The sequence below is a fragment of the Gavialis gangeticus genome, unplaced genomic scaffold, assembly GCF_001723915.1.
Source record: "Gavialis gangeticus isolate Ggan-Ray unplaced genomic scaffold, GavGan_comp1, whole genome shotgun sequence".
Taxonomy (NCBI): domain Eukaryota; kingdom Metazoa; phylum Chordata; order Crocodylia; family Gavialidae; genus Gavialis; species Gavialis gangeticus.
Genome location: NW_017728994.1, coordinates 6,009,889 through 6,033,312, shown reverse-complemented (window position 1 = coordinate 6,033,312; position 23,424 = coordinate 6,009,889). Strand labels below are relative to the sequence as shown.

Sequence of the window (23,424 nt, the reverse complement as noted above, 5' to 3'; positions counted from 1 at the left end):
CTGGCCTTTGGACCCCCTTTCCGGGTCCTACGCCCCACTGGGGCTTTGCTCAATAGGGCTCAGGCAGCCTCAGCCTTGCCTGGCCCTCAGACCCCCTTTCCAGGACCTACACCCCACTGGGGCTTTGCTCAATAGGGCTTAGGTGGCCTTGGCCTTACCTGGCCCTCAGACCCCCTTTCCGGGACCTACGCCCCACTGGGGCTTTGCTCAATAGGGCTCAGGCAGCCTCAGCCTTACCTGGCCCCTCCGATACACTGTGCCCCCTTCTCAGGGCTCTGGGGTTAGTACACCCCTAGATGCGGTGCCCTGTCTGGCACCAGACTGTTGTGCCCTCTCTGGCACCAGGAACCCCCCCCCACGCTACTGAGGAGCTCCTATGAGGCCTCCTCCAACCCCTTACAGCCTCACCTGGTCCTCCGGTTTAACAACAACAAAACAATATCATAAGCCAACCGGCTACAACTCAAAGATAAGCCTTGTGGCTAAAACATAACCTCTAATCCCTCTAGTTAATCATCATTCCCATCCCTGCCAGGAGTTCCTCTACCTGGCATCCTCTCTGGTAAGTGGCTCAGGCCATCAGGCTTCTCCACTCTACCTGCTCCCACTGAGCTCCACCTTCCTTGACTGCCAGAGGGGAACTGACTTTCCGGCCTCAGCTTGGTTGTTTATAAAGGCCAGGCCCTGCCCCCTTCTGGTCAGCTGACCAGACTGGTTGCCTCAGCAACCCGCACCTGTGCTGCCCTGGTGACTGGCAGCTGAACCCATATTACTGTTGTCAGTAGCAGGCACCTTAGTGCCCTGCTACACTATTCATTTTACAACAAAATGTATACATCACAAAGTGAATTGAACAATTAAATTTATACCATAAATTATCATAGAAAATGGAAGACATCTAAATAGTTACCAGTCTGTCAGAGTAATTGTTAGACAGATATTTACAACCAAAAATTTAATTACCACATTTCCAACTGAAAAGCACATGTATGTGACTAAGTAATGCAGAATTTAACACTACTGTCATGAGAGACTTCTAGGAGGACATTGTTCTTTTAATTCTGAGAAGTTTTGAATGAGGGCTATGACTCTCTCACACCCAACACTGAGAATGTACACAGCCAGACACAGCATTTCTCAGTGTTCAGAGAAAGTGAAACTACACTTTGCCTTGCCCTTGCGCCACCCTAACAGTGGAATGTGTAGCCTGTGTGTGTGGTGCACAGATCAGGGAGGGGACAGGCAACCTACCAGCAGATAAGGTAGAGAGCAGAAAGCAAAGCCGCAGGTCAGGCAGGGACCATAGGGTAGGGAGCAGAAAGCAGAACAGCAGATTGGGTAAAGGAAGAGAATTGGAGTAGCACTTGGAGAGGGTGTGGGGCTAATTTGTGATGCGCTTGGTAAAATGGCTGGCCCACCACTAATGCCGTAGTAAATATACTGTGGAATAACAGGAGATACTACCAATCAGGGTTAAGTGACCTACTAGCATTGCATATATGCACAAAGACCAATTCTGGACTAATTTACACCACATTAATTCCACTACAGTGCCTGGGGTATAAATTCAAAGAAAGACATACAAGATTTCTTCCTCTGTTATTTTATGTTTTTCAAAATGTCAGGTTCAGGGGAAGCTTCCTAGCGTTTGCAAAGTGCTTTGATAATTAACCTGTTGAACCAAATCTGACTGCAAAGCATAGCTCTGGGATTTTATTTCAAGAAGACTCAGGAATTCTTTTAATTTCCAATGGATCCATCAATTGAAGGAAGAATTAACAAAGTACCTAGGCAACTTAAGTTTCCTGTAATATCTCCTGTATCAGTGCATATATTCCTGGCCCATTCCTTTTTTGGCAGATAATGTTCTGGAGTCAGAATAGCAGCATCAGGTATGGTGTCAACAGAGTTGTCACAAATAACAACCATGCTACAAAACTGAGGTATTGTTAAAAAAAAAAGAGTCAGTTTAACTTGTTTATTTCTCCTTCATGTTTGATGGATCTACTTGAAATATACATAAATATTACTCCTCTCCCCTGATTTATAGATTCACAGAGTGATGCCCGACAACCCAGCAACTCTGATAATGTAAGTTCTTCGGTACTTAAATGTCAGAAGTCTGGAGTATTAGCTTTGGCATCACTGAGTGAAGGTGAAGTAGGCAGCAGGGAGAGACTGAACATAAGACAGTAGGTTTGTCACAAATAAAGAATCTTAATAATCAGCTGGGATAAATGCTCCTAAGCATAACCTGAAATATGTATCATGAAATGTTAAAGAGCATATGGAAATACTGCAAATTAAGAATTCTTGCATGTAAACATTACTACCTAATACAGTGTCTACTCCTGTACCCACAACTTGGTGCTAAGAGGAGCAATGGCGCTAAGTGCTTTCCAGAGCAGGCTGTAAAAACACGAATATACAGAAAGAGATAACCAATAATTTTGCTCTTCAGTGCTAATGAAACAAAGTGTCAAATGAGTGAGACTGGTGTAAACTCTCAAAAGAAATCTGGTGTATTTTCACTGCAGGATTACATCAGGACTAAATTTGGCTAAAAAAACCTAAAAAAAACCCAAACAAAAAACCTAAACCAAATAGTTGGGGGTTGCCATATGCCCTAATTAGACAAATGTTCTCACCTTCAGAGTGCAAACACTTTACAAACTAACCAGTTTGAAGCTGATGTACAAGGACCAGTTTAAGCTCTAAGGCTTTTTATTTATGTTTTAAAGCTAATACTTGAATGATCAAAGCTTATTTTTAACATGATCTTAATTCCAGACAACTAATTGGATCAAACTGGGCTGCTCCACAGAGTGAATTTGATTCAGTGCTCTCCTAAGCCAGTCTGGGAACCCCCAAGAATGAAAACAAAGTAAAAAAGGAAGAAGGAGAGATATTTACAAATGTACCTAGACTGAGCAGAGATAGCACACGAAATAGTTGAAGCTGCTAGTGACATGTTCTTGGACCCAGTGAAAGGTTTAGGCTGTGAAAGGGAGGTAGGGGCTGCAAACACTCTGCAGAGGACACAATAAAAGCATGAAAGCATGTACAAAAGAATTTAACAAGGACAAAAATAGCAACATCTCAGAATCAAGCCTTGTATGAGTTCAGAGACAAGAGGACCGCTGTATAGTTGCCAGCAACACATGTGTTTTCTGTGGAATACATCTGCAGACTTACAGTATAGCACGAGCAAACACATTCCTATAGAACACAAGACAAAATTCACAGGTTACCAAGAATATTAAAACTGGAGTGTATGGAGTGATATCAGAGCTGGTATTTCAAGCAAGTATCTTTTGTGCGTACATTTGTAAGGAACAAGATGTTCGAATGGGAAGTCAAAGTAAACATCTCAATATTCAGACAATGCCAAAGTAAGTGTGAAAGACTCATGATCAATATTTTTGTGACCATCCCATAAGATATTTATACTTTTGACTATATGGAATAAGAATTTATTTTCGAGGCTTGTATTACATATTCCATTTTTATCATATTGCAGTTTAAATAAAGATCAACTATGGGCTAAATTTATTTAACTTATGCCATTAATGCATGTGAAATGGTTTTCCACATAATGGGAAACGATGGCATTATACTTCACTTTGATTTCCTCCTACTGGCTGGTTATCTGACTCTCTACCATCAGTTTAAAAATATTAGTGAGTCCTACAAACTATGGCTAGGAAGAAACTTGCTCTTTTATTATTGTAATAAAAATCCTATAGAGTCCAACAAATCATGGCTAGAAAGAAAATTGAAATATTAGCAAATACAAAAAAAGTTGTTATTTCTAAATATTGAAAAGAAATGTTTTGTTTTTGAACATTAAATTGTGTTAAAATGTGCAAGATAAAAGCAGCAAAAGCAAATAACTTTCGTAGCTTTTAGGAATGATTTATGTAAGAAAAAACTGTAAAGAGAAAAGAAAAAGAAACCCCCGCCCCACACATTCATTCTTATTATTTTAGCAATTACTATAATATGAATGGCAATGACATACATACATTTTCCCTACAATTTGAATAGTCTCCTAATTCTAGATATACATTTAACTCCCATTATTATACAAGATTTATCATATACATCCTGGGTCCTGTAGATGTTCCTTCTCAAATTTCACTTCAACTGTACAGTTAAACTTCATTACAGAATAAAAACAATTAAATGCAATAAAGATTAATTGATTTAGTGTCTTATAGAGAAATCAACCATTAAGTGTATGGATCTTTGATGTCCTGTACATTACACATACCATATAGCTGAGCGCTGTCATATTCTACTAAATATGTAAGGTCCTTATTTGTACAGTATGTTATTATTCTTAGAACCTCCAAAGTATAATATAATTAGATATATTGAAACAGAGACACTTATTTTTGCTAGCTTGCTTAATTTATTAATCTGGATATTTCTTTACATTTGATTTGAATACCTCAATCATCAATGTAAAGAATTTTCACTCACCATTTTAAATACTGTCAAAATGTAGTTTCCTTACTATATTAGAGAAAATATTTATATTTTAATGTAAGTTTTGACTTTTGAAAAATGTAAATTTTATTCCTCATTTTAAGTAACATTTGATTTTGTTTGGAGATTCGCATTATATTTTGCAATTTCCTTGCAAATTACACAATCCAACAGCAAATTCAATGCTGAAACATAAGGAACCACGCACAGTAGGATAAAGCTCTCCAGTATTTAGCATTAAAGAATTTGTATACAGCCTTTTTTAGGACAAAACAGCGAGATGTATGCAAACAGACAAAGCAAAAAAGCATTACCTTTGGAAAGAGGATGAGAAGGAGTCTTGTATTACTGAAGTAGGGCTGGCTGAAGGTGGTGTCATCTGATTGGTTGTGTTTTGAGCAACAGTAGCAGGCTGATTGGCTGAAGCAGCTGGCATAGGAGCAGAGGCAGAGCTGGTAGACACTGGAGCATGCTCAACAGGGGTACTAATTAGAGTTAAATTGAATAAAACAAGCATCTTAAAAAGTGTATGCTTACTGTGCAAAGGTATAAAACCTACTGTGTTTGGGCAGAGCTGCAAGCAGAGTGTCAAGCTATATTATTGGGAGACTAACACAATTACGCAAAGTAAAACAAGGACATGTGTTAGGCTTCTTCTGTAATTGCAGTTAGGAGTAAAATGCAGTTCAATGCTCAGTTCAATAATGATCTCATGCCAGTGAAATCCATCCCGGATCTTATATAGTGCATAAGGCCTCAGTGCCAAGTCCTGCTTCCACTGAAGTCAATGGCAAGGGCACCTGTGGGACTTAGGAAACGGTGTGGAACCTCTTACGAGCTCTTGGCATGGGAGTAAGTTTCATCCACACGCACACAATATTAACTAATAAGGCAACTCCACAGTAAGTCTCATGTAGATGCACCTGCTGAAACCAAAACTTCATCTAGTCTTCCACTGATTCCAATATTTTTGCTAGATATATACTTAAATACCCCTTATTACCATTTTTATCGGAACAACTACCAATCATTAATAGATTTTATTCACAACTCTTCTGAAAAGTGTGAAAAGTATTAGCTCTGTTTTGTGGACAGTGAACTGAAGCACAGTTTATATTAAGGGGACAGACACATGAAGCATTTGTTACAGGATACATTTATTTGATTCTGTAGTAAAAGTGGAGGGTCCCATGACACAGCCTTATATTGGCTTATGTCATTGCACTCCAATGTAAAGTTACTCCTCAGAAAGTGTATTAGTCAGTTTTACTCTGGAACAGAAGTTAGTTGAATACCAATGATTTGGGGGGGGCTGATATTTGCCTAATACAGGGTTGTTCAACCCTCAGCCCATGGGCCAGATCTGGTCCCCAGTGCCATGTCAGCTAGCCCACAGGGTTCCCCAGGGGGGGAGCCTGGTGGCTATGGGTTTGTACACTAGATAGGACACACATGTTGGCATGGGATCCAATCCTGGCACATAGGAGGGGGCATGGACCCCAGAGCTTGTTCCTGGTGTGCAGGGGCAGCATGGGGCCCCGGAACCTGATCCTGGCTGGGAGCGGGGCAAGGGGGCAAGAGCAAGGCAGAGTCACTGCTTCTGCCTACCCAGGATTGGGCCCTAGGGTCTCACACTGCCTCTACCTGGTGCTGACACACCAGGATTGAGCCCTGGGGACCCACACCACCCCGGCCAGGCAGTATCAGGTGCTGGGTAGAGGCATGCAGGGTCCCAGAGTCCAATTCAGGTATGAGTAGGTTGGGCAGAGCCTGATCCGGCTTGTGGATTGGCCCTGCACTATTCACCTGGCACACTGGGCCAAAACTGTGAACAGCACTGAACTAATGCAAACTGGCCCCTGCCACCTACTGGCCAAGTGCCATAATATCATCTGCAAGCAGGGAGAGCTGATTGTGTAATTGCAGTTTATTACAAAATAAAGTTACAACAGAGTAAAATCCAGGGTAGATTTTTCCATGGTAATTATGTTGCATCTCTGCACATCAAATGACTTGCCCAGGGTTACACTGGAATTTTGTGGCTAAGCTGGGAAATTAACTCAATTTACTTGAATCCCAGCTCAGTGCCCTATGCATTTGACCAGGGGTATCAGTCTTGAATGAGGTGGCAGGCTGCATCTGGACCATGTGGCTTTTTGTGGACCAGGTGACCTAATGCTGGATCTGGCTCATGGGGCTTCTTGCCATGGCTATCAGAGCCACTGTTTCAACAAGGCCAGTACACGGGGGTTAACACTGCTGCTGTTCTGCTCCAGATGTGCATGTTGAGCGGTAGAAGGTAAGGGCAGAAGCAGCATTAACCCCCTGGGTATGGCCGTGTTGATGCAGAGAGTCTAGGAGCTGCAGTGAGAAGCCACAGGATGAATCAGGAAGTGACTCATTTGGCCAGAGAGAAGCCCTGCAGGCCAGATGACCCACCTCTGTCAGCTGAATCTGGCCTGGATAACCCAACCTCATGAGCTGTATGTTTGACATCCCTTCATTAGACCATTTTTTCTTTCCTAGTATTGAGTAATACTATGTTTCTGAGGAACTCTACATGAGCTGAGTCTGACATTGGAATACTTTAAAAATAATTAAATTAAAAAAGAGAATAATGACAGAGAATAATGACTGTTGCACCAGCCAGTTATACCAAATGAGGTAAACAAACCAGGCTCATGTCGAACAATCCCATTTGAAAAAACAAAACAAAAAGTGAATGAAAAGAAAGTGAAAATCAAATCTAATTTAATATTTAGAAACCAACAGTTTGTTCCCTTTCTGCATTTCATTCATCATTGTCTGCATAATAAATATGTCTCTGAAAATATCAATCTATAATTTGGGTTTTCATATTATTATGCAAGGTTTTTACTGAAACTTCCACTTATAATGGAATACATAGAGTTGAAACCCAGACCTGACCCATATTGTTCCTGATGCAACATTTAATGTGCTGTGGATTCATTTGTCTTACCCATTATCACAGTACATGACAGCTATCACTACATAGCACTATAGCTGTAGATTATACAGTAGCCCTGAATTCTGGCAAAGCTGTGACTGCAATACCATGTTTAAAGATTAACATAGTTACTTCTTTTGACCTTAATAGGACACCATAATTCTGGGTCTTGTAGGTTGTTCAGGTTACGAGGAGATAATGGTGATTAATCAGAATTTCTCTGATGCAATCCTGTTTATTTACAAAGAATGTATAAAGATTCCTCCTTTATTTACACAGATTCCTCCTTGAACACAGCAGGAATCAAAGAAGACGCAGAGTTTTTACTCTCAGTTCGTTTACAGGTAGCACTTAGCCCAAAAGCTCTCCATTAGTTTTTTCTCAGGACCACATTCCCAATGCTTGTTCTCACTTCCAAAGTTTTCTTCCAACTCCCTCAAAACACAGATACAACTCTGCTACTCAGCTAGGGCTCCTAAATGTATTTGCTTTATCAATGTCTAGGAAAACCCTCCATCTATGTGGTACATATTCTACTCATGCTTGTCAGGGGTGTGTGTGTTTTATGTGGTAGCCTCTATTATTTCAGCTCTTACTAAAGAAAGGGGCCTTCTTCTTTAGCCTGAATGGAAGGCTGCCTGATTCAGTGGGTTTTAACCAACCCATATTAATAAAAGTCAAATCCATAGCTACTACTTTTATGTATTTTATCCATCATTATCTACAGAATTCCAGTGAAAATTCCTCCATTGTTTACAGTTTGGGATTCAGAACATGCTTTGCAACTTTTTCACAAAACTTTCTCATCACAATACACACATACCTGAAACAAATCTAAAGCTCCTTGTTCTGATGCCTTATTTTAACATGCTGTGAATTTATTTACCTTAGTCACTGTTTCAACATTATACATTACTATTTATAGGAAGAGGCATTGTACAATTACAACGCTATACATTACACAGTAGCTCTGGCTCAAGAAATATGAATCGCATTGGTTTATTTGCAAGCAATGCATAGCTGAGGGTCTTCTGTTTTAAGCAGTAGTTATATCGAAATAAACAAATTCTAAATGTAACATTTGTATCTTAGACTTGGCAAACTTGGGTGGACATCTTATTTCATCTGAAGTTTATACAAACAAGATGAAGTTTACTGTGGGTCTTTCCTAAACAAACACAACCTAGGAAGGCAAAATAAAGAAACAGAAATCCTTGCGTCCTTTGAGATCAATGAGAATTTTGTCATACATTTCAATAAAGGCCAGTGTTTCACCTAGTGAATGTAAGCATACAGTGGGGGTACTCAAGAGCTGCAGTTAGGAAGGCCAACCGTACCTTGTCATGCATCCACAGATGCATCTCAAGCAGGTCCAGAGAGGTGATCCTCCCCCTTTATGCGGCACTGGTCAGGCCACAGTTGGAGTACTGCGTCCAGTTCTGGGCGCTGCACTTCAAGAGGGATGTGGACAGCATGGAGAGGGTCCAGAGGAGGGCCACTCGCATGATCAGGGGACTGCAGGGCAGGCCCTATGAGGAGAGACTACGGGACCTGAACCTGTTCAGCCTCCACAAGAGAAGGCTGAGGGGGGATCTTGTGGCCTGTTACAAACTGGTCAGGGGGGATCAGAAGGCACTGGGGGAGTCACTGTTCCCCCGAGCACAGCCAGGAGTGACCAGGAACAACGGTCACAAGCTAGCAGAGGGTAGGTTTAGGTTAGACATCAGAAGGCGCTATTTCACGGTCAGGGTGGCTAGGGTCTGGAACCAACTTCCAAGGGAGGTGGTGCAGGCTCCTACCCTGGGGGTTTTTAAGAAGAGGTTAGATGAACACCTTGCTGGGGTCGTTTAACCCCAGTACTCTTTCCTGCCATGGCAGGGGGTCAGACTAGATGATCTTCTCAGGTCCCTTCCGACCCTAGAAACTATGAAACTATGAAACATATACTCACTGATTAATCAAACAAAGGAAAGTTAAGGACCTGTGCGGACATGTATGTATGTAGGAACAAGTTTGGAATGAATGAATATGTTTTTGGAGATATAAACATAAAGAGTGAATGTAAGTATATTAGAACACATGATAAATATACAAACCATTCACAGAACATTGTTTGCAAGGTGTCTTAGCAGCCTGAAATCTAAACACTAGGAGACTGGATCCCCCTCTTACAACAGCAGATCACCATGATATATATTCAGTATTGAATAGAATAAGAAAATTGAAATATGAAGCATATATAAACAGCAGAGACAGCAAGGTGATCTATCTACCTGTAATTTGGCACTTATGGCCTACTGCTTCTCTAGCTCTGAAGGAAGAACCAAGATCATCTTTGCTATCTTTACCAAAATCACTTAAAATATACAACAGGATAAATAAAAGAAGAGTTTGGTCCTTCATTTTTATGCTGGTACTCAGCTCACCTGAACATGTATTTTACAAATCCTGTAAATCATCAAGGAGAAATAATGGTCCCACTGAAGTCAATGGGTGGTATGCTACTGACTTCAGTAGAGCCAGGATTTCACCCACTGCTTCTACAGAAGGGACATTTCATACACGTAAAATAATGGCTCATTTCTACAGCTTGTTTAGTAAATCATCATTCTTGTTATGTAGCGTCACGGAGCAGGGTCCTAGGGGTAGCTGTGATTTCCCCTAATGCCCCCTTACCGTGCCAAGTTTGCTTCAAAGCATCCTTGAATCTTACCTGCCACGTCTTGATCTTATATATATTAAAGGGAGACTGCCTTTTGTCCTCTTGGCCACGGTTCTCCTGCTACCACTTGTCTTGTTCTTATAGTGGGGTTTCCGTTCACCCTGGCCTTATGCCTGGCTCCAACCACCCCTGTACCATGTCCCAAGCCTTGCAGATGTACCGGACGTCATTCGGTATTAGTCGCAGCCTTTGTCTCTCTCTGCATCCTCTCTGGCGCTCGTGCTTTCCGCAGCCTTGTCTCTCACGGCACCCCCTTTTGCCTGGGGCTGGGATCAGTGCACCCCAAAATGCTGCGGCCTCTCTGGCACCGGGGTCCCGACGCTACCGTGGATCCCCTATGAGGCCTCCTCCAACCCCTAATAGCCTCACCCAAACCACTGGTTGTAAACAGTAAACAGAAAACTGAAGCCCCTAGGCTGTAACATAAATCCCTGCCAATCGGCTATACCATCATTCCTGCCACATCAGGAGTGCTCTATCCTTCCCCCAGTCTCAGAGCTGTACCTGCAGTCTGGCCTCTCCCCCTCTGCTCTGGGAGAGCTCCTTCCCCCATGGCTGCTAGCAGAGAACTGCTGGCTTAGCCTTTGCCTTCGGTTTAAATGGGAGCCAGGCCCTACCCCTTCCGGTCAGCTGACTCCCAGCAGTTGCCCTAGCAACCTGCACCTGTGCCTCTTCACCCACTGCTAGGGCTCTTTCCCTAGCAATTTCCCCCCTTTACAAAGAGCAGGGCACCTAAGTGCTCTGCGATATGTAGGAATAATAGTACTTAGTACGGGTATGCAAAATGGGCCCTATTCGATTTGGATTCGGATTCCATCTCAATCAGGGACAGGGATTCGATTCGCTGATTCGGATCACTATTCCGGATTTGATTCAGCCGAATCTGAAGATTTGATGCTGATTCAGAGAATCAGCGATTTGGCCATAGACACAGCTTTAAATGTTTTTTCTACATACCTTGAGGTACCAGGTGTGACTTGTGAATGCTGAAATGCTGGGGCAGATGAAGCATCCCACAGGAGTACAGGGGGGCTCCCTGCATGCTTGGCAGTGAACCCTGAAGTGGACTGGAAGTATTTCTGGATCCATCGTGGGGCCCCCTGCACCCCCCTGGCTTGGTGATTGGCAGCGGTGGGATCCCGGGTGCCCCCCCCAGACCCAGGAGGCACTAGTCACTGAGCCAGGGGACGTGGGGGGGGGGCCCAGCCTGTTCCCCAGAGGACCTAGAAGTGGACTGGAAGTGCTTCTGGTCCACTTCTGGATCTGATGCAGAGCACACTGGTGACCCCCCTGCACTCCTGTGGGATGCTCCATCTGCTCCAGCATTGCAGCATTCATGAGCTGCCTGCTACCTTGAGGTATGTAGAAAAAACATTTAAAGCTGTCTCTGTCTGAATTGCCGAATCTTTCTGAATCTCTCCAAATTGATTCGGAGGATTTCGATTCAATTTGGAGAGATTAAAGGGTATTCTAATTTGATTCAGATTCAGAGATTCAGCCACCTAATCAGGCCGAATCTCCTCCGAATTGAATCAGGGACTGAAGCTTCACACAGCCCTAGTATTTAGTACATATACAAAGTTACTGTCCTCAATTACCACATGCAATTCACTGAATGGTGTAATTTGAGACTAAATAAATGCTACAGTGGGAATGAGTGGTGGAGCCCAGATTATAATTTAGGAGGTTCTTGGTATATAATCTTGAGACCAGTGAAAAACAGAATTTTAGCTAATCTGAGTTCTGTGGAGAAAGTCACATTACACAAAATGGATTTGGTACTGAACATCAGAGTTTAAAGAATAGTTTTCTGATTAAATATCTTTTAGACATTTACTGGTAGGTTCTTCAGTCCATTTTTAGCCATTGCCAAATTCCATCAGTTTTTACAGAATATTTTAAGCAGGTAATCAGAGGAAATGTAAGATCTCAGTCAGCTCCATACTTTTAATTACACATGAAAAGGAATGTGTATCAGTAGAGGTTAAGCAGGTGATAAGGATTAACAAACAAGGTAAATACATACACCTGTGCGCACTCACACACACAAAAAAATAGAGTTCAGACTCCTTTGTCTCAGAAGAGTCCTAATTTTGAGAGATTCTTGGTTTAAGAATCTTGCAAAAATAGCTAAGCAGCAGATTATTAAATTTGTATTTTGTCTCACATAGGCACTGCACAAAGTAATCTTTCTGGGTCCTCCCATGAAATCTCAAATAGGATGAAATGCTGAAATTATACAGAAGCATAAATCAAAGTGAGCAATCAAAGAAACAATCTCTCCTCCTATACGTTAATGTTAAAAATGTAGGAGGCTGAATTTAGAGTGGGACACAATTTGAGCGTTCTATATTTGCATTTGTAGAAAGAAAAACAAGTCAACGTTCACCAAGCAAATAAAAGGAATTGTTGTTCCTCTGTAACTACTGCCTTTCTGGCTGTCCCCTCCATACTGGTAGTAGCAGCCATTAGAAAACTCACTTAGAACAGGAAGTTCACATAAATTAAAAGTTAGTAGAATTCATAGTACATAGCTACCTAGATATTTGTCTTAAGGTAATGGGATTTTCCATATAAAAGAGTTAGAGAAGGTTATTACAAAACCATACCAAAGCTGCAAACCAGGTCAGTTATGCAGTTACATGTTGCAGTGTACCTTTGATTACTGGAAGAAGTAAGAGGGGCTTTCTTGCCAGTACTGCTGAAACTGGCTTCCCTCTGACTTGAACCCTCAGAGGCCACTGGCTTAGCTTTGCCAATGCTGGCATCCATGGTGCGTGACTTAGTAAGATGCCATATACTTGAGGTCACATACTGTGGCACATGTGTAGTACTTGTAGGCCTGAGTAACAAAGATTACAAGGGAGCATGTGCATGAGACATATTCTTAACCATATTACCAGTTTTAAGTGAATAGTGAAGAATTTCAACCTAAAGAAGAGCCAGTGCTTTTAAAAAAGGGGTTTATTTGTTCCACATCATTCTCCACGTGCTAACCATGTAACAAGTGAAGGAGCATTTCAAAGCCCTCTACTGTAGGATTTAGTATTTTAGTGCCATGGGCGAGGCCATAGGGGAAAGAATGAGAAACTGCTGAGCCTCCTCATTATAAAGCCAAGTTAGTTAGTTCTTGGTTTGATAATGAAAGCCTTAATTTTCTGTATTGTATTTTACTGGGAAACAATTATGTTAGTTAATCACCACTCTCCTCTTATCTTAGTCTCTTTTCATACCATTGCACATTCACACAGCATTACAAGAGAAATCATGCTAGCCTTCAATGATATGCTAAAGACTATGGCTGGGAGAGGTTCTGAGATCCAGGCAGATTCATTAGAATTTCTTTATCCTTCAGCTAAAACTGCAAACCACATCACTGACATCAAAATACCAAAATAATACATGTAACAGAATTGAGTTCCTGACAAGTGGAGAAAAGATTAAGAATCACTTGAGTTTCAGCAGCTTTATCATGACACCAAAATCAGCCACATGTGAGAAATTGTTCAAATAATAAAAAAAAGATTTATTATTAAGTTGCAGTGGAGCAACTCTGTAATCCAATGGATGGTTTTAACATAAGCAGTAACATTAGTGACATACTGCCATTCACTACCTGCTTCTGATTGCATGTAAGGTAACCAAGTGCTGATTGCATGTAAGGTAACCAGGAGTCAGAGGAAGACATTTTCATAGATCTTCCCATCTTGGCATATACCAAATTCACTGTGATGATGGGCAGAGAGCAGTGCTGCAGGGGTGGCTGTATCCCTGCACCCAGTTCTTCCCACACCTATCAGTATGGGCAGACAACACCACCATGACAACAGCAGCCAGGACTTACTTTTTAAGTCCCCAAATCAGCTAAGAATCCCATCTTCACTCCCCCATTTTGGCACTCCCTCCTGCCCTGCCCCATGATCAGTAGCACATCACCTTTCCTCCATCCCCCCACTCACCTACTCACTCCTACTGCTGTCCCTGCCTGACCTGAGGGCAGGGATGTGTCCAGAGCTGCTCCTGCCTTGCTCCAGGCAGGGCTGCAAGGAACAGCTACCCAGGGAGCCAGGCTCAGCTGGAAACAGCCATAGTGATGGTCATGGGCAAACTGTCCTCCTTGTGCTGGCTCCCAGGCTGGCAGGAAATACCTGGAGGGGACAGGGGTGGGAGTAGGAGTAACCTCCTTCAGCCACTGTTCCTGGCTGAGCCTGGCTCCTCACACAGCTACAGCTGCAGCTCTGGACCGCCCCACTGCCCCTAGTTCAGCTGGGGACAGCAGCAAGGGCAGGCAAGGGAGGCGTAAGGAAGAAAAGGGGAATTCTTGCCTGCTTTGGGGGTTCAAAAAAGTCCCTGGTCACTGCTCTTGTGGTAGGGCCAAAAAAAAGGGGGTGTGACCATGCTACTACACTGCCTTCTGATTTGCTCCTGGGAGTGCTCACTTAAAGTTGCACTGTTTAGCTCTAGAAATAGCTGCATTTTAGAGCTTAGTGTTGGAATTATTTTTTTCCTCCATGACATGTAGCCACATAACTAGTGCATGCTCATTCTTGCCTTCTCTCTCTCTAAAATAAAGTTGTGATCCTACGGGAGAAAAAGCACTTTCTAAATGCAGGTGATGATAATATTCAGGAAGACATAATGCTTTTTAACCTGAGATGTACCAATACAACTCAAGAATCAGACATAGAATTGTTTTTAAAATATCGAGATTGCTTTAAAATGCCAAGAAGTTCCACTAGTTTGGATTTTACAGAACAATTGAGCAGCTTAAACTATAACATTGGATTTTCAAAAGTGAAATTGTTATTAAACTCCTCCTGTGCATCTCTATCAAGTCACTGCAATATTCCCTTTCAAGAACACTGATAAGAAGTTTCCTTTTTTTCCTGGTTTCTATAATCTGAACATAATGTATTTTTGCAAAGTTCCTATAATCTGCCAACTTGCCACATATGTTTTGAAAATTTAAATTAAAATAAAAATCTCTAGCAAACCTCCTTAGCTGGAACAATACAATAATTCATTTATTCAAACAGTGCATATACCTGATGTGTATTTCAAGATAACTTTATAGAGTAAGTAGGAGAGAACCTTTGAACAGAAAGAAAGCAGAACACACAGCAAATATTACCTGTTTTCAGCTGCTGCAGCAACATTTTCCTTGCCTCTGTGAAAGGAGGGGATAGAATATAAATAAAGGAAGAGCCATTACCAGTAGTGGGGAAAACAGAAAGAAAATAAGCAAAGAAGGCAGATTGAGAACAGTTGTTTGGTTGGCAAAAGCTTTTTAAAGTGGTGTTCCAGTTATTCCTGATAATTCCAGTAGTGAAAAATACCCCAGACCCAGAACACTTGCTTTTGACAAAGAAGTAGGGAATGTGTTGAAACCCTCCCCATGTGGCATCTTGTTGGCAGCTTTCTTTTTTCTTTCTTAATTGCAGGCAACTCTTTCATTGCAAAGGATAATTGGAGGCTCAGTGACAGAGGCTTAGTTAAAAATTAGCCACTATTTTCACAGCCAATAAATACACTGTTTCATGTACAGGTTTGACTTTAGCAATGGCTCCATTTTTTTCGAAAAGACCAACAGCATGTCAGTAGGATATATTCCTGGGTCAACTCCAACTTTTAAAGATAAACAGTCAGAACCAGCATGTGCCTGGACATCCAAGGTTCTGAGAAGATGTACAAAACCATTGTGTGCTCATTGCTTTTTAATGTCTGGCTCCTGAAAATCCAGAAAGGTAATTTGTCCAGCCTAGATAAAGAGCCTAGGCATGGTTCCTCTGTGGGGGTGGGGAGTGGAGATCAGCTAGCGCTAAGCAACACAACAGTCCTACAGATCACAGAGACATGGCCTTCTTTCTCCTCCCTACCCAGCCTTTATGCCATTGCTTCCCCTGAAAGATATCAAGTTTAATTCGGAAGAGAGGAAGGAAGGTGTTTTGGGCTCAACATTCCATCCCTATCACTCTTCCCCACATTGTCCTCTGCTGCAAAGAGAGGGCAGGATGCCTGGAGGGCCACTGGAAGGGTGAAACCAGCAAGCACATTTCTGACCTTTATCCCCTGGTCCAAGCAGCTCCACAGTTTAATGGAACACTTAAAAAAAACTGTTTTATTTTGAAGCTTGGAGGTGGAAAGAGATGTAACATTTGAAGCACTTGAAAAAACAGAGCATTTCAGCTACAGGCAGATGTACAGCTCCTTGCCAAGACATCCTGGCTGGAGTGATTCAAAACCACTGGGGCTATTGTGTGTTATCTAGCCAAGGGGAGGAACACTGAACTGCTGGGGCCTGCAGCTCTGCTTCCTGCCTTCACTTCCAGCCCCTCAACCTCAGGAGAATGGGGAAAATGTAGTTGGCTGTCAGCACTCTGCACCCTTCCATCTCCTGGGGATGCTGTAACCTCTGGCTCCACTCCTGTCTGGTACCCCAGTTCTGGGGTCTCCTGGTTCTAGTGGGGGGAAATCTGGGAGAGCAGAGGTGGAGTGTACAGGAGAGCACCCACTGAGAGTCTCTTAACTGGATTAATTTACCACTCTGTAGCACTGACAAACCAAACAATATCTTTATGTTTGACCAAGTTTCAAGTTCATTGGAATATAATATATAGAGTAGCCAGTCTGAAACAAGGGTATTAGCAAGAATAGTTGGCAAAAAGCAAAATGTTAAAATAATAAACCAAGAACTGAAGTCATGCAAGAATGTTAAAAACATTCACAGCCTTGAAAATCCAAAGCATGGTTTATTTTCAGTGTGGAAAAATATGGTAGAAAAAAAATACATAGTCCCAGCCAAAAAAGACAAGCAATTGGGACAAGGCTGCTAGCAGCATTAAGCCTCCATGTTTAGAGTTAGAGTCCACCTTTCCAGGTATATAAACTTGGTGAAGTCCTGGCTGCAGTGGAGACAAATTTCACTTGACTTCAGTGTGGTCAAGATTTCACCCTAACTCTTTCACTGAGGTAATATGTGTAGGGCACTGCTGAATGGTGATGGCAGGGGAATTGTGAAGGTTAGAGAGATAGAAGTATGGAATGATTGTAAGAAACAAAATCCCACAGAACACAGCAAGGGAAAAGGAAGTGATTCGGAGCAAAGGGAAATAAACTCAAAGGTGCATATACACACACAGACACACACACACACTTTTTTCTTTGCTGAAGACATTTCAGCTTGAGGGACTATTTCTCTTCTCTTGTGTCACATCTATATGTGTGCTTTACTGCACGGTAGACTAATTTACTGCACAGTAAAGCATTGTCATCTACACATGCATGGCAATTGGGTTGGTGTAGACTAATTCACAGTGCCATCCGATACTCCTGTCAGACACAGACTAAATTATTGCGCTTAAACACTGTAGATGGTAACACTGTAGATAGTAACATCTGGATTAGTTTACTCTGGCTCAAATTGTACCAGAGTTTATTGCCACATTAATAGCACATGTAGACACACCCTTAAACTGAAAATGACTTGAGCTAAGAATGAGATGGTTTAGAGGTCAGATTTGGCTATCAGTGCTGATGGATGGGTTTGAGGACCAGACTAAACCCTAACCCTTTACAGTTGGACATTTTTTACTACTTAAATGCTGAATTAAATTGTTTCTAAAGTCACTGTACTTATTTTACTTAGTAAGTCAACTCATTCCTGGTGCAGGCCCAGTACCGTCAATTCAGTTGCATCAGGGAAATATTTACCCCAAGGAGATTTAAATGAGATTAGTTCCTTGTGATTATAGTGAATCATACAAATATGATTACAGAGGAGGAGAGTAAGCTGAGGTCTTAGGGAGAGCTTAAATACTAGTCTTTCTTCAGTCTGCAAGTGGAAACAGCTTTAGATATTATGACTTTAGTTAATGTCTATTCTAAGAAAATAATAGCAGCTCTCATAAATTTCATTAAGAGTTGCACATATGCATCACAGGACATACTTTTGTCCGTTAAGATCATAATCCCAATTGCATAGGGAAGTATATAGTATATATTATGGAATGTTTGCTTTCCATGCAAATACAATGCATGAAACGATCATGAGGACAGAGAGAATGAACTGATTTTATACCTTTAAAAAGTCTACCGAAGTATCAGGCTCAAGGGCCCTTATTATAAGTCCACAGATGTGAATTCAAGCCTTGCTCCAACCTTGTGCCAAAGACAACTTCTAGTGAGATTAGCTGTAACATTTGGACTAGGTAATCAAATGTAATTGAAAGTGTGTCTAGCCATATCATTCCTTCGTGTGGCAGCAACTACAGAATCTGACCAGTTTCTTAATGAAACTAGGCTTAGGATAATAGTTGATAATTAAGCTTGACATTTGTAATAAAAATGGTAATAAAGTGAATTTTAAAAGGACAATTCTTTTTATGAATTTTCCAGTGGATCCCAAGGACAGCTCCTAGGAAAAGATTTGGAACAAACAGGGCTGTCCCCTAATCGGGTTGATGGCCCCGGGCCCCGTGCTTTGGGGGGGCCCCATGGAGCTGGGGAAAGTGGCACAGTGACTCCATGCTGCCACTGGCTTCACATCCGTTTGCATGACAACCCCCCCACCGCCACCAAATCTGCTGCTGAATCTCGTGTCTCTAACTGCTCGGCACAGCCACAGAATCTGCTGCCGGCTTCCTTGCATCTGGGGGTGGGGCCCCACACAGGCTGATTTGCCTGGGACCCCACACCTTACTTTGGTCGTCTCTGGCAACAAATTAACAATGAAGGTTAGAGCTATTTTGCAAGGCTCACTCCTGCCCTGCTCTCTATTTTCTGGGCTCATTTCTCCAGCTCAGCAGTGATCTGTGCTTCTACATTAAAGGAATTTCCCTGAATGGGCTTGCTGCACTTTTTGCTATATAAGTCATAATGTATTTTAAATGGGATTTAAAAAATGAATTTGGAATTGGTCCTACTGCTTTAACTGAAATCACTGGTAAGATCCCCTTTAACATCACTGGGAGCAGAGCTAAATCACTACTGAATATTGCTTAAGCTCCTCCTGTAGAATGTAAACTACCTAGGCATACTTGGCTAATCTGTTTCTAAAGTGGAAATTATTTTAACGTACATGAATTGTTACCATGACACCCTGTTTGTTTGTTTTAGCGGGCTACATTTTTGGCAGTATCTTTGTATTTTCACAGCGCCTATCTTAATTTTAGATCTGCCAATTTGAAGCTGTCAGTATTTAATAATCAAGTTACAGTCCCATCAAAGTTTACTGTAAAGCAATTGCTGGATTCTGTGTCATCTGGATTTGGCCCAGTCAGGTACTTGGATCCAAAATGACTATTCTTCTTTCCCATCCCCCTAAATAATGATTTTTTTCAAAACTTTAGACTAGGAAAAGTCTGTTGGCTTCAGTGGAAACAGATTTAGATTGGTTAATGATATTTTGTAAGAACATTCCACTGAAAAGTTATTTGGAGGAAAACTCAAAGTTTGGATTTAAACATTTCCCAGCAGTGGTTTCGCTTGGAACTCTACATTCTAGGAGGGATATATCAAGTATCAATGACTGAGAAATAGAAAGGTCCCTTTTCAGTGTTCAAGTTGAATGGACTATAAAAATACCTCATATAGAAAGAATTGAAATAGTTTTTAATCCTTTCAACTGTAATAGTTGGAGTATTATTAGCAACCACCTGAATGATGACATTTTTTAAAGACATTATTTTAAATCTGAAAAAGTTCACTGAAACATTCCAGGATTTATTAATTCAATGAAGTGCATGATTCAGCTGATCTCTCTTCAGAGATAAACCTGACCTAGGTGTCTATACTACAATTTTTTTGGATATATATCTACATCTATTATCTCCTTCTCTCTCTATATATACACACACACACATATACATATTGTGTGCTATATATCAGTCTAAAGCCAATTAAATTCCAAATGCAAAATACCAAACCTCAATATCTATATCTTTCAATATCCCTGTGCTGGGTTGGCATTCTATGTACAAGTCCCAGCGCCACAGGCCCAAGAATTCATTATGTTTGATCTTCCCAAAAGACCAAGTTTTGTCAGCACAGGTATATTGACTCCCTAGCTGAAGAAGCTAAGCCAGCAAAGACCCTCGTGTGGATGAAGCTAGGCTGATGGAAAAGGAGTTCTGTCAATTGATGTCAGTTGGGGAGGTAGTATAGTTACGCTGACAGAAAAAAAATCTGTTGGCATGCTCTGCATTGTGACTTGGGGACTTTCCCAACATAGTTATTATATGGCATTGCTAGAGTGGGAGAAGCTCCATAGTGTAGACAAGTTCTTAAGTCAGTTTAATGTCTCAGTGTCACAGGCTTAGGGGTGGGGCACCTGATTCACACTAGCAGTCTTATTAGATAGGGTGGTAAAGGCCCCCTGGTAAATACTTGTGCTTTCAACCCCTCTTTTTCATGCTGTCTCATTGCTGAAGTAGCACCTAAGTGCTGCACAAGCATTGCTGAATTTAAACTTGGTATGTTCCTAAGCAGCAGGGAAGTGAAATTCCTACATTACAGTCATGGGGGTAATGACTTCCTTGTGGTCACACAGAAAGCTTGAGGCATTGCTAACAACAGAACCCAACTCTCCCGTATCTTCACCATACTCTCTCTCTCTCTTTTTTGTGAACCCAATGGGGATTAAGGATGGTCAATACTTTTGCGTGACTGGCCCCTAAACAAAGGGTCTGAGAAAAGAGTAAGAAGCATGTAACTATCTATGAGTGACTGGTGCCTCCTGAACCTGGGGGGCACCCTCAGAAGCTGCTAACCCTGTCAGGGGGGGCACCAGCCCTACCGACAGCATCTGTGTAGGCCATCAGGGGGCACGTGTACTCCTGTGCACCCCTACCAGTCACCTATGTAACTACCCCAGTTTATTGATATTCTGCTCTGCTTACCATTCACTAATCTGGCTAACCTGCCAGAGCACATACAGAGGTCCATGCTCTTTGGAGAGGAAGTGATTGAAAAGGACAATTTGTGGATTATCAGGAACTAAATTTATAGGGATGAAATGCTCTATTTTTCCCCACTGATGCATGGTAGATTTATGGGAATTATTTACAAAAAGGCACTGTCAGTAAAAGGATGAACAGAGCATGCTACATGTTTTGCTGAAAAACTTGTTCTTCCTAAATTTTAATGGTTTTCCTTATACATTTTATCCATTCTTTGCAGTCTCCTTATTTCATCAGGAACATATTTAGGTACAAGTTATATTTTCTTTTTGAAGCAACAATCTAATGAGAACTTGACATGAATTTCTAATTGGAATTATGAAGCAACTGTCTTTGCTGGCCAGTTGCCTGTTGCACCATGTCCTATACTTTCCTCTAAGGCAACTGGTATTGGCATTGTAAAAGACAAAATACTGGACTATACTGAACCTTTCTTCTGATCCATTTTAGTATATTCCTATGTGTTAGTCAGTATTTTTATTAAATCACCTATCATCTTGACGAAGACATTTCAAAACATAAGGAGAAAAAAAATGAAACAGTTACCAGGACTGCACAAAGGGATGAAATTTACAACAATTTACATGCTGGTTTAGTTTATGACTTTAGTTTGTGACCAGGAAAGGGGGCAGGAGAAAAGCCAGTCTCTCTTTCTCAGCCACTGCAGTTAAAAAAGTAGAGCAGCCCACGCCAAAACTGATTACAATTTATCCCACTAAGTAAGTCTGTTCTTGAATTTATAATGGGGAAATATTCTTCATAGTCTGTGCAAACAAGAGCAAACACAGGAGGAGAAAACAGTCATCATACATTAGGTGAAGAACAAAGCAATCAATTCTGTGTTTGCTCAATAGCCAGTACAGAAATAAATCAAAACAATGCCCTGCCATGTGTACATTTTAGTGATATTCATTAATATGCTGTTGCATTGGGGCATAACCTAATAATGTGTCTAGAAACATCACAGGAAGAGTACTTCCATAATATGTATAAGAAACAGGTCTGAATGCCTTTCCAACATAGAGAAGTTTGAATTATGAATGCATTTCAGAGAAGCAAAAAAATCCCCTTGGGGTAAATCTCTTCTATCTATTCAGACAGGTACAGACATTACACTGTTACTAGTATAAGTGATCTGAAACTGGTCTATACCCATAATGGAACAGAAGTTCAGGACACATACACTGGTTTAAAAATGGTGAAACGCAGCTTAAGATTTGCACCCCTCACCACCAAAGGTAAATGTGTGTTCTGTTAGCTACCAATGTAAGCTACGCCACTTACAGAAAACCGCATAACTTGGATTGATTCCACCTCAGACTTTTTGAATGTCTGTTCCTAGCCTCCATCTGACATAGAAGAGGAGTTTGTCCCCAGTCACTTCATCCATCCTTGGGGGACCCACTGACTGAGCAGGCACAGAAAGCGGCCAGAATAGATGCAGTTGTAGAATCACTTGCAGATAACTATGACTTAAAAATAAAACCTAGAGGCTGCATAATGGGATATGATTTCTCTCTCAATGCCAGGGTTACACTGACTCCAGCCGTTCTCTAGTGCAGGTGGGAGAACAACTGGATCCAACAGATCTTAGGGAATGACTGATGACTCTTTAGAGCTGCTTTTCATTCATTATTTTTATACATTTGCTGGTCAGCACTGGCATAAGTTTAATGCTCTACCTCAGAGGCTAAGTCAAACAACCTGAGAGTCAAAAAGCCTGAGGCTGAATTGATTTAATCTTTGCAGGTTAGTCTATGCAGGATAGATTGAACTAATAAGCAAGTGAACACACATTTACTTCTGATTCCAGAAATGCAGCTACATGCCTGCAGTGGCCTAGGCCAGAAGCCGGGGGGGTAGGGGGTGCTGCTAGAATATGCCTCTCTGCTCGGCTGCAACAGACAGCTTGAGACAAGGCTAGCCCGCCCACCCTGCAAGGTGGGGGAGGGAAGGGGTTGCAGGGGAGGTGGCAAAGCATCTTGGGATGCTGGGGGATGGTGAGTTAACATGAATCCAGAGGGGATCTGGGATAGAAATTCAATAAAGTCACTGAACCTAAATCAGTTAAGTTGGATACTCAGGGCCATCCCAAGGATGTATGTGTGGGGAGCAAATTGGGGTGACCACCCCAGGGTCTGCATTTTGGGGGGCCCTGTGGACAGTGCCATACAGGCCTTGCTGTGGCCACCATGTGCTGCTGGCTCCATGCTCCAGCTGCTAACTACCCACCCCTCAAACTCTTGGCTCTGGCCACTCACCACCCCCACCCACCCCACTTGCCAAAC

At 41.9% G+C, this 23,424-nt stretch overlaps 1 protein-coding gene across 14 annotated transcripts in view; it reads right to left on the bottom strand.

The window, feature by feature from the left end:
* The window catches only part of LDB3 (LIM domain binding 3), a 233,176-nt gene that overhangs the window by 37,830 nt on the left and 171,922 nt on the right, over positions 1-23,424 (bottom strand). For 4 of the 14 annotated variants that reach the window (XM_019502228.1, XM_019502231.1, XM_019502238.1 and 1 more), the window contains 3 exons: positions 15,313-15,348; positions 4,806-4,976; positions 2,922-3,029 (listed from right to left, as the gene is read on the bottom strand). The exons of 4 other annotated variants lie outside the window; for them this stretch is intronic. In XM_019502228.1, the coding sequence (XP_019357773.1) occupies positions 2,922-3,029; positions 4,806-4,976; positions 15,313-15,348 (315 nt within the window). Of the gene's footprint in view, positions 1-2,921; positions 3,030-4,805; positions 4,977-12,837; positions 13,024-15,312; positions 15,349-23,424 lie in introns of all 14 variants that reach the window. 6 more of the 14 variants (XM_019502232.1, XM_019502233.1, XM_019502239.1 and 3 more) reach the window with 3 other exon arrangements.